This window comes from Erpetoichthys calabaricus, chromosome 1 (genome assembly GCF_900747795.2).
Source record: "Erpetoichthys calabaricus chromosome 1, fErpCal1.3, whole genome shotgun sequence".
Classification (NCBI taxonomy): Eukaryota; Metazoa; Chordata; class Cladistia; order Polypteriformes; family Polypteridae; genus Erpetoichthys; species Erpetoichthys calabaricus.
The window spans coordinates 53,921,821-53,934,205 of NC_041394.2; the positions used below are offsets into that span (position 1 = coordinate 53,921,821).

The window sequence follows — 12,385 nt, forward strand, 5'->3', positions numbered from 1 at the left end:
AATGCAGACAGCTTTTTGAATCTTCCACTTCATTTTCGGTCTTAACAGTCTTTAAAACTTTCTTTATGGCAGCTTTAACACCATATCTTAAAAATCCGGCTTAGTGTGTTATTGCCTACCCCAGTATTTGTGGTTTCCATTAAGTACATTAAATCATTTATTAAATTCATCACTAGCCCACCTAGTACAGCTAATCACAAACTAATTTAATTTATGTTAGCTGATGGTGGCATTTAACAAATATATTAAACTACTGGGGCACATTATAGAGAGGTCTGGGAATCAAGGCAGGCATAGAGGTTAATGATTGAGACTTCAAACCCTGAGATTTTGGGTTCAAATCCAACTACTTTCACTGTGTGACCATGAGCAAGCTACTTGACCTGCCTATGCTCTATATAAAAAACAAAAAGAAATGTAACTGATTGTATCTCTCAAATGTTAAGTTGTTTTGGATAAAGGCGTCAGCCTAATAATAAATCTGTGTTGTTCTAGCCATTTCAGATTATCAATACAGTTTAAAAATAAAACACAAAACGTTCTTGTTAACAACATTTGTTTATATTAAATAGTGTTTTCATACTCAAGTAAACACTAACTATCCAGATAACTAGCTTTGAAAATCATTTTCTTGGGTAGTCTAGGGCTTTTCTTCACTACTTCTTTTTACAGGTTATGGCTGAAAAAACAATAAAACACTACTTGTAATATTTCTTTAAACAATCCTTTACACCACAGGTGGCCAAACCTGGAGTGCATCAGTGGTATAGATTTTATTCCTACTAATTTCTGATATTGACATCAACCCTTGTTAAAACTGTAATTTAATTAGGTATCATGCCGCAGCTCTCTGTCTCTCTCCACGTTCAGCTACTATGAAAATTACAACTTTTACTTCTCTTTGAACTTAAGAAATATAGCTTAAGCCAATTTCTTTGTTTATAGCTTTTAATGTATTAAATTGTTAAAACGTAACATGGTGGTGCAGAAATTAATGCTGCTACCTCACAGTTTCAAGAGCTTGAGTTATAATTCAGGTCTGGTCACTGTTTTATGGGGTTTTCACACTGCTTGTGTGAGTTTTTCTCTGAATACTCTGGCTTCTTACAACATCCAACAGATATGCATGTTAGGTTAATGGTAGTATTACGGGGCCAAACCAGATGTAAAACAATAATACATGTGTGGTGAACAATTCATTAAAACATTTGTAATGAACAGCAGCAAAATCCAACACTGAAAAGGTATGAAGCCCATAGAGTTTCTTCCTAAAAACATGCCCCCAATTTCCTTCAGCTTTAAATGGACAAGCTGCAACTGAAAACACAAGTAAAGCAAAATGAAAAAGAAACTGAACTAAGTTTTGGTACTGAAAAAAAAATGCTGCAATGAGTTAAAGAGTTCAGTAAAACAAGATAATGGAAACTTATACATCTTTCTGTCATTCTGACTATTGCATCATACCACGTATAACAACAGCAAGTAGTCTTTACAGAGGTGCTGGGGTCTATATATGCAGTATATACTACTTGTTAAAGGGCTGTGATGCCACATGTTTGGCATTTACAATTAAACAGCAATGATAACTTATTTAGTTATTTGTGTAAACTGTGCAGACTCATGTGGTCAGTGGCAAGGATAGAGTATTGCTTGGTAAGTTAACTGTTTCCACTGTATGGTGTACCAATATCTACTTTTCCTGTGGCTCCACATTATTAAAAGCAAAATGCCTCACTTAATGGGAGCTCTTTTCATTTTGTTTTACTCAGAGTGATGGCACACCATTTAGAAACAACACTGTACAGTTATTTTTTTCGTGAATGTAAGTGCCTTAATTTCTAGCACACATTGACTTCGACTGTACCATCTCAATTGTGAATGACACTCACCATCATATAGCCAAATGCAGTGCATTATTCACTTTTTACTATAAGTCCAGCAATCAGCTTGAATGCTGAAGTAGAATCTGTTTTTGGCAAAAGATTTTTCCCTCGTAAAAGCTGGTTATGTTTGCTTTTAACACAGTAATGTGTTCTCCACATACATGACACATGTTTCTTTGTTCCACAGTGGTCTTTCTGGGAGACTTTTTGGCCATGGAAGGTTTATCCATCATAACCATAGACTTGATATTGGTCACACAACATCGAGCAATGCACCAACTCTATTTGCTATTTTAAATCACCACCCCTACTTTGAGCCGCGTCTTTATGAGACACTGGATTGGTTTAGAATTGTGGAGCTCAGTGAGCTGTCTAATTGTTTCCACCAAAAGTTTACTCGACATTGTTTCCAGACATGTAATATATAAGTCTAGATCTGTGAGACTGCATTAATGGCAACTTTTTAAAACTCAAATAAGCTTCATTGTCATTACAGCACATGACAAGTATTTTTGCTAATCTTGCTGGTGCAGAACCACTGAATATGGAGCAGTAATAATGCAGGCAATACTCAGGTAAACATGAAGCAAAGATCACAAAAACATAAAGACAGAATACAAAATTGTAAAATGTTCATTATGCAGAAGTACTTTAGTGTTGTCTCAATGGCAGGCCATCAAAGATTATTAACTCAAAAGTAGTTGAACCAAATGTTTCTGTTGATTCTGATCAAGACATGATCTACTGGGATAATAGATAGACAATGAAAATGATTCTAGACTATTTACTTAGCGCTGGCCAAGGAAGACAGGAGGTAGCTTGACCACCCTGAGTTCACCTAAGACAATGGTTCAGAATGCAGCCATATCAAAATTGCAGCCATAGGCAATAATGTAAAAGAAGTAATTCATAACTAACTAACTGCACAGGCCAAACAGACTGAATTTCTAATATTCTTTTAATTTTGTAAACATTAATGTGGTGAATTTCATTAAATAATATAAACAATCCACTTTTTCTGGTATAAAATATTTATGCATCAAGCCATTAATGTGCTGCGCCCAGTTTAGCCTAATAATAGTAATAATGAATTGTCTATACATTAATGACAAAAAACACAAAATCAAGAGAATTTGGTTCGCTGTATTAGATGTCCACTGATTTAGGTGCATGAAAGGCTGAATTCAATAGGATGCAAACACAATAGAAAGCTGGCTTCTGTTCAGTATGGCTATACATACATTTCTTTTTGTCACCAGTGGATGGTACACTAGCTGCCTCCTGAAAATGTCACAACTTGCTTTGCAACACAGGAGCACCGCAGGGGACTGTACTTTCTCCGGTTCTGTTCAGCCTATATACATCGGACTTCCAATACAACTCGGAATCCTGACACGTGCAAAAGTTCACTGACGACACTGCTATCGTGGGCTGGAGGTGGAGTATAGAAACCTCATCAAGGACTTTTTTAAATGGTGCGACTCAAACCACCTACACCTGAACACCAGCAAAACCAAGGAGCTGGTGGTGGATTTTAGGAGTCCCAGGCCCTTCCTGGACCCCGTGATTATCAGAGGAGACTGTGTGCAGAGGGTGCAGACCTATAAATACCTGGGATTGCAACTGGATGATAAATTGGACTGGACTGCCAATACTGATTCTCTGTGAAAGAGAGGAAAGAGCCGGCTGTACTTCCTTAGAAGACTGGCATCCTTCAACATTTGCAATAAGATGTTGCAGATGTTCTATCAGACGGTTGTGGCGAGTGCCCTCTTCTACGCGGTGGTGTGCTGGGGAGGCAGCATTAAGAAGAAGGACACCTCACACCTGGACAAACTGGTAAGGAAGGCAGGCTCTATTGTTGGCATGGAGCTGGACAGTTTGACATCCGTGGCAGAGCAACGAACGCTGAGCAGACTCCTGTCAATCATGGAGAATCCACTGCATCCACTAAACAGTATCATCTCCAGACAGAGGAGCAGCTTCAGCGACAGACTGCTGTCACAGTCCTGCTCCACTGACAGACTGAGGAGATTGTTCCTCCCCCACATTATGCGACTCTTCAATTCCACCCAGGGGGGTAAACGTTAACATTATTCAAAGTTATTGTCTGTTTTACCTGCATTTTTATTATTCTTTAATTTAATATTGTTTTTGTATCAGTATGCTGCTGCTGAAGTATGTGAATTTCCCCTTGGGATTAATAAAGTATCTATCTATCTATCTATCTATCTATCTATCTATCTATCTATCTATCTATCTATCTATCTATCTATCTATCTATCTATCTATCTATCTATCTATCTATCTAGTCTGTATGGCAGCACGCATGGAGGATCCAGCTAACCACTTAAAAAAATATGATGGGACAGTAGAATCATATTCATGATGCTGATGAGACACAGGGACTTATTCACATTCCTGGTCTTCTTCAGTGTTGCTGGATCAAATGGCAATTTATCCACTGATACCCATCATATTGAGTTGTCAAGTGGAGAATAACACTAGTCAGTCAGCTAAGATGTGTTTAGTTCATCTCAAGAAGTCCTGCTTGACATTCTATACATTATTCTGCTGGGAAGGGGGTTGTGTGTTATGTCTGTGTCTGTACTATACTTATTGATGAAAAAAACAATACAATTTTAAGTTAACATTACTGGTGCATCTGCCTGTGTCCAGCACACAAAAAAGCACTCATCGGTTATGCCACAAGATTTTTACTTTATTCTCACACCACAGAAACAGTCCACCCATCTGACCATTAATTAACCTACTTAATTCAAATCAGTGCCATGGGGCACCAGAGCCTATCCAGACAGTACTAAGCACAAGACAGAAATACCCTTCACTGGAATGCCCTCTATAGTCCATAGAAAACTAAAGTAATACTATAGCTTGATAATCTACATGGCAAATCAGTACCAGGGCCTTAATTGAAGGTAGGAAGCAGGCAAAGCTTTCCTCCTCCCTGAGAGTTAGGAGCTTGACCATCTGTAACCATATGTAGTCTCCAAAGCCACAGCTCTTTTGCCACTACCAATTATTTGTTGGGCGGATGGTAAAGGTAGCTGCTGGTGTTGTATCAGATGCTTCTGTTATGACTATAATGTAGGAATAGGATATAAGGTAAGTTAAAAAGTCTGCTACATTTGTGTACATGTTTCATTCAGTTTGATCTTTATGTGACTTACTCATTGGAGATTGAACATCCACACATCAGAAAACACTATGCATAAAGAATTGACATAAAAAGAACAAAAAATCTGTGCTTCACATCTGCTTCAAATAGAAAGTTTTCTATTGTGCACTGAAGATAAAGGAGTAAAATCAGCATTCTTTAAGGAAACACATGAGACGGAGGATCTGAAATGGTGAAAAAAAGCCCCCTGGTTTGAAAGGCAGCAAAGCCTACACACTTGTTTTTGGTGTTATTTCTTTAATGAGAAGTTATTACCTTTTGTCTTCCTACTGCTGGAAATGTCTTCTGTGCTAGTTGTGCCTGGTTGCTGAGCTACATTGCTTTGGTGGATTAACATGCTTCTTGGCTACTGTAACCTACTAAACCATATGAATACATAGCAAAATATGTTAGTCACCAAAATAGCTTATTCTTCCAGGATTATTAAGACCTTTATAAAATACAATATTTAATATGCAGTAGTATTGAGCCATCTAGTCCATTTTGCAAATGCATTTAATCCAGTTCATTCCCACTGGGGCAATGACGGCATGTGGAGTGAGGCAGCCAGGTGGCACTTTGGTCAGGACAGCATTTTCATGCAACACTCATTTTTTTTTTTACATTACAAACTAATGATTTCAAAAATGAGAGTTAAGTATGAATCACAAGATTTCCATACATATCAAGTGCCTAATTATTATACTGCCTTTAAAAATATTAGAAATATTTTCATTTAAGAAGTTTTAAATACCATAAATACAATTCAAAATACCTGGTAGCCTTGCGACATTCCGAGCATCAAAACAGCGCATGCCTATTTCGAGGCTACATGTCTAGTAACTGATATTAGCGATCATTTACCTGATTTTTCTCATATCCTACTGTTTACATATTGATTGTCATTTTGCAAAATTCTGTTAATTTCTGGAATGTTATTAAAGTGACAGTCATCGGTACATTGTCTTTGAAATATCTTTTAAGTTTGCAGTGTATGTGTTTAGTTAGAAAAGGCAGGAGCCTTTTCGTCTTGCAGGTCAGTTCAACATTGTCAAGGTATTTAAAAATGATTGTGGGATGAGAAAAACAACTGTGCTTCATTTCACATTTAATTTTACAATTAGAAAACACAAGAGAATATATATTTGGGTCAAACAGAAGCAGTGAAGAACTTACATTTTTCTATTATATTTAATGCTTATTTTGTGTATTTTATTGATATTAGGGTAATCCATTTATTTTTTTTCACTTTTTCCAAAAGTAGTAGTATATATTTACTATTATGTCTACATTTCCATGTATGTACTGTATTGTGGGGTTACTGTACAGTATTATGAACCCTTTACTGCAATACATGGCATTAAGTGTATCAACTCATGCCTAGTAAGGATACATGGGAGAGGGGCCTTGCCTCGGGCAGCATTATTTAATATGCCAGTTTTGATGGGGAGACTACAGCAGAAATCTATTCTGGACAGGGCAGCAGGCCATCACAGGTTACACTCATGCACGTACCCATATTGGATCACCATTGAGAAGTGAGTACTCATAACATTTTTTCATGATTTGTAAGGAAAATATTTTTCTTCTGTTTTTTCAATTTGGAATTAACTTTTATATTTTTCTTTTGAGGATGCTGACATAGTCAGTTCTAAACTGACAGTTCATACAGCATATATCTATAAACAGATACAAAGCAGGACTCACTGAGCATTTTTAAGGAATTTACCTATTATGCAGTAATCTGATCTTGCAACACGCTTACCTTATGTTTTTTGTGCTCGTGTAGATAACAAAGCTTCATTTGATAAGAGTGGTTTCTACTGTAACTGGTGCACCAATAAGACCAACCTTGTCTAGCCTGATGCCACTTGAAAATATAACAAAATGCATACTTCTTTGATGTTTGAACAGACTTGCATTGGAAAAAAAAAAGAACAGGAAATACTGAAACGACTGCAGTGCATCAGTTAACATCTACCTTAAATTTACTGCCAGAAAAAATATAATCTGCTTGGTTTCTCATTACCAGTGGCTGCTTTAGGTTTCAAGATTTTATGACATTGTGAATTCTTTTATGAAATCATACAGAGAGAGAGAGAGAGAGAGAGAGAGAGAGAATGCCATTTTTGCAACCAGCTCACACACAGAGCTGCACTATCACAAAGAGACGGGAGCTGAAGCATGGTACTGCAGTGGCTGAGACAAGCACAGGAGATAATGGTCAGTTCAGGTGAATGGTGGCGACTTTGGCAGTCCTACAAGCAAGCCTTGTAGCCCTAAGGACAGAGACTTTAATCTGTAGACAATTTGTATTAACAAGGAGAAGAATAGGGTCACCAGCTTTACACTGTAATAGCCACTACCACTTCCCCACCAATTGATTTATCAACTGCATTAATAATCAATTGGCTTGTAACAGAATATAACACATTCCATCAGCGTCTGTTCTTTGCAGCTATCCTTACAGAGGTACAGGATAAAATATCTTTGGGTAAACGCTGGCCTAAAAATATTAAAATTTCACTATTTAACAGTATGTAATTCACGAATTTCTACAATTAAAAATATTTTAGTGATATATTTTTGTTATCGTGTTGATTAGTTTAGAATAGGTCCTTTACAGAAGTGGATAATTGGATGCATTGTTTAAATATGAATTTATTTCAAAAACAATATTAACCTCACACATCTGTTGGATCTCAGCATTATTAATAACCTTAAAGTTAAAAATACAGCTACTCAAATGCTATGACAAATATTTTGAGCCTAGTAAATTCAGGCTGATGACATTTCTGAATATACTTTAACTCGTAAGGTGTTGCAGCATTACTTTTGTCCCCAGTCAGTCTTTCCATACATTAAAATTACTACACACAGTTGGATTGAGCAGAAGTCTGTCTGTCCAGCACAAGGTCGGCTGTTATATTCACTGAATTGACTGCCATAGTTAGGCTCCAGTGTGGTGAAATGGCTAAGACACTGGACTTTAAACCACAAGGTTCCTTGTTCAATCTTCACCTCTGACTCACTGTGTGATTCTAAGCAAGTTATGTAACCTGTGTTTGAATTGTAAATAATGGTTTTTAAAAATTTACTGGAAACTAATTTTGTAAACTTCCCTGGCTTTATCCAAATACACAACAATACAATACAATAAGATACAGCTAAAAGAGACCAGTGTGGGGTAGTTAAACTACACGACTTTGGTCATTAATATTTTAGGTATTCCATTTAACAAATTGATTTATGAACTGCCGCGTCTTTTGCAGTTCACAGTAACAACTCAAATTATTATTACTATAATAATGCCTTGCTTGACTATAACTAAATTGTGCACCTATTTAAAGTACTGTTTTTTATTAATAAAATCTCAAAAAGCATTTCAATGGCAGCTAGAGAGGCAGATAGAAATAAGTGTTTATGTTAGTTTACATTACACTAATTTAATTTACACTCCATTACCATTTAATTACTATGCAATGGTTATGTGCCTGAATAATTTAAAAGACAAACAAAGTTAAAACTAAAAAAATTAATTATTAGGCTTGGATTTCCATTTATTTATTTTTGCATTTACTGCATTTGTTGTATTTTTTAAAATGTGTCTACAATGGAGATATGTACAACACTATAAACCTTTTGTAACATGACAATAACATGAACTTTACTGAATACATAGTGTATATTGAAGATTCTGTGCATATCCCAGAAGCACTGGGTACCAGTAACAGACAGGTGCTAAACCATTACAGGGCACACACATATACAAACATTCCCATTCACAGAGCGCCTTTCAACCAGATGTGTACATCTTATAGACATGGGGAGAATGTGCAAGCATGCAGCGCCTAGGCCCAGATTCAGTTCAATTGTCTGAAATACATTCACTCTATTTTAAGCCAATAACTTCACATTTTGAACAATTACTAGAAGTACACGTTTTTTTTAGAAATACAACTTAAGACATTGTATTGTTAATTAATGCAATAATTAGAAGGAATGTGGTAATTACTATTGGTTTAAAAACTGTGGCCACCTATTAAATTTTAGTAAATATCATCACACTGTTATTTGTCTATGAGGCTCTAGGGAAAAGTAGATGCTAACATTACCTAACCACGCATTACATCAGATTATTAAATTAAGATGCCATCTCAGTGCCAGAAGGTGAGATGTTACAACCTTCAAGTGTCTGCTTGATTGATTTCCTGGTTCAAAAATATCTGTCTTAAAATATGAATACCTTTTGTTTCAGAAGTGCTTCATGGTGAATAAGCTGCACATATATCTGAAGTTTAGTAAAAATGTCTAATTTCTATTACATGTAAAGTGCAGTTAGAATTTTATAATTACAGATTACATCAAGTTAAGAAGAGAAAAAGAAGCACATCATAAATCTATGTAGTGGTGTTTTGGTTTGTTCAGTTTGTAGCTGTATCTTTCTATTTAAGACTAGAAATCACTATGTATACACAGAATTTTCCCAACAGTCTTTCTTGAGAATTTCATAAAAAGGCAAGTAAAGGGAAATGTTTACAGTACTAAAGTCATTTTAGGTGCTTTAATCAATACTGGACAACAGAATACATTTGACATTGACTAGGCTTATGATGCAGTATTTTCCAATTAAACCTTATTATTATGAAAGAATGCAATCCTTTCAACAAAAATGGTTGGTCTTTAATGATATGGTTAGATGAGAGAAGTAAATAATCCAAACTTTACTGAAAACACTACCTTCTGTGGCACTCCTATCTTTGCATATATAGTTTGTGTCCTATTACAGCCAAATGGTGCAATAGATTGGAACTGTCACTCATGCATTAAAAATTTCAGGAGGTGTATTTTGTAATGTGATAATGTTCAGTTAAATCTGCTTCTGCAGCTGAGTGGGACATCTTTTCATTCTATTAAATAAAAAAATTATTGCTGAGCTTTCATCTGAGGCAGGTCTCATTCATCCTTCCATTTTTAATCCTGCTTTTTCCATTAAATGGTTTTACAAAGATTTCACAGTAAGGCAGAAACCAACCCTGGATGGGATACCTCTCCATCGATGGGTACACACATCCATACACTCACACTATCAGTTAACAAAGCAAACACATATTTCAGGTGCAATGGGAAACCTGACACCAACTAGGACAAGATTAGAACCCAGTTTCTTGGAGGGTTGGAGGCATCAATGCCAAGCACACCACTGCTGTGTTGCTTTAAGTGATTTCATGATTATTCTTTTATATAAATATTTATATCTACATGATTTCACTTTAATGCAGCCACAACAATTAGCTATGTATTTCTTTTCAGTGATTAAGGTTGACTTTTCTCACAATCAGAGCCTTTCCTCACATAGGTCTGACGTGAGGACACACCAATGCCCTAGGACACAGGAGGTTTATCCTACTGAGAGGAAAGCTCCTAGCACTCGTGTCATTTTACCCTTCCGGATCTGCGGTAAATTCTTACACCTTTTATACTAGAGTAGGGAGGTTATACTAAATGTCAAGCAGGGTTCCAATACCTTTTGTGTCCACATCCATTTGTCTGACTATGTTGACTGACAGTGGCAAACAGTTGCACCACACATTCCAACAACTGTCTGGCATGCATTAGTGGTGAGTTAGAGGATGTGACAATGCACAGGACACTTTAAACAAATCAACGGAAAGCTGTCTTACACATTTTTATATTCCTTTCCATGTTCATAAATATATTAATCCATTAGTTTTTTAATCCATTCTATGAACATATATCCATCTCAACACCCACTTACCCTTATACAGAAAATAAAAAACTGCTCTTGCTCTGTTGCAGCAGTAGATGCACTTTATTTAGCTACTGTGATAGAATCAAACTAGAACCAGAACTTAGGACTTGCTTGGCATGTTGTTGTAACACTTCAGAGCTGTGTTTATAAATGGTCACCTAATTACAATAATAAGGATACCAGCCTTATCAATCAATCAATCAATCAACCAATCTTTGTTTTATATAGTACCATTAACAACATGCTTATTTAGCTTAGACACCAGACCTGGTGAATAGTTTTGAACACTTAGAGTTTTTGGTCTTCCCAAAGTGCCTTTAACAAGTACTAATAAAATACTCTTGAGAGTAGTAAAGAAATCAGAACTATATCTGCAGATGTGACACCTTGTTTTAAACAAGTTTTATGTAAAATAACAGAGTATGTTAAACACGCTTTGCTTTAAAAACAGCAAAACTCTGTTTCACCTGAAAAACTTAAAAAATAAATTCCCATTTTGTAACGCATACCCCCCCAAAAAACATAACTATTCACTAACACGAAGCCAAATGGTTTCCCACGGCAGCTCACCTTGCGCTTACGGTCCCGAGACCGATTCCTCTTGATCGCTTTCTTCTCCTCTTTTTCTTTCTGTTCTTGGGCTGCAAATGCCTCCAAATCCTTGGTCTTCCTCAGTTGTTTTGCGGCTTGTGCCATGCTGTCCGCGGACGCAGTAGCCTTCCCGGTGAATTAAAATTAAGCACATGAACATACAAAAAAGAAATCAAAGGCAGGTCAGCCCTGGTCAACTCCAACCTTCCTGAGGAGCTACACTCACTAACTGTTGTCTGTCTGTCCACTTGCCAGTCCACCTTCAGCACTAAAGCTCTGTTACCTTCCTCCTCCTCTGGAGGAAACAGAGAAGAAGAATCACAGGAGAAGATGCGATACCAATTGCTTTTTTTGTCAGTCCTTTAGGTTTTTATTCTGTACTGTTTCTTTTTCAAGTTATTCCTTTTCAAGCAAACACCAGTATTTTCAGACCTTTGCTCCGGGATATAAAAGATGTTCTATGCGCCAAAGCCATTCCAAGGCTATACATAATTCACAAAAATGTGCACTCTGTTCCTCTCTCTCTCTCTCTCCCTCTCTCTCTCTCTCTCTCTCCGTTCTTCACTCTGTAGATCTGCTTGGGTATTAGCAGCTGCAAAGCGTGAACAGCGCTAGTACAGCTCGCTAATGCAGTGTGCTGTAACTCCAGCCAGTCAACATCCCAGTGTTTATACGTCCAGGAACAATAGTGACGGGATGACAGGCAGACAAGAAGCATTCCTGGGCATCGTCCCGCTCCCTGGCTAGCCTGTCATGTGCGAGCGGGTAGGAGTCTGGCTGTACCTGCTGGATGGCTGGCGAGTGAGAGACCAAGCTCTCTCCCTCTTTCTTTATCCCCCCCTCCCTCTCTCTCCCTCTCCCTCTCCCTCGCCCTCTCTCTCTCTGCAATGCCGCTGATGCAAGCAAAAAAAAAAAAAAAAAACCTGTAAACCCCCCCCCAACATAGTCTTCCTCATTCAC

At 37.1% G+C, this 12,385-nt stretch overlaps 1 protein-coding gene across 1 annotated transcript in view; it reads right to left on the reverse strand.

Annotated features, from left to right (window-relative positions):
* Positions 1 to 11,802, reverse strand: part of ank1a (ankyrin 1, erythrocytic a) — a 638,168-nt gene extending 626,366 nt beyond the window's left edge. Inside the window, 1 exon segment of the mRNA XM_051928287.1 lies at positions 11,405 to 11,802. Within this exon segment, the coding sequence (XP_051784247.1) occupies positions 11,405 to 11,530 (126 nt within the window). The 5' untranslated portion in view covers positions 11,531 to 11,802.
* Positions 11,803 to 12,385: the final 583 nt, after the last annotated feature.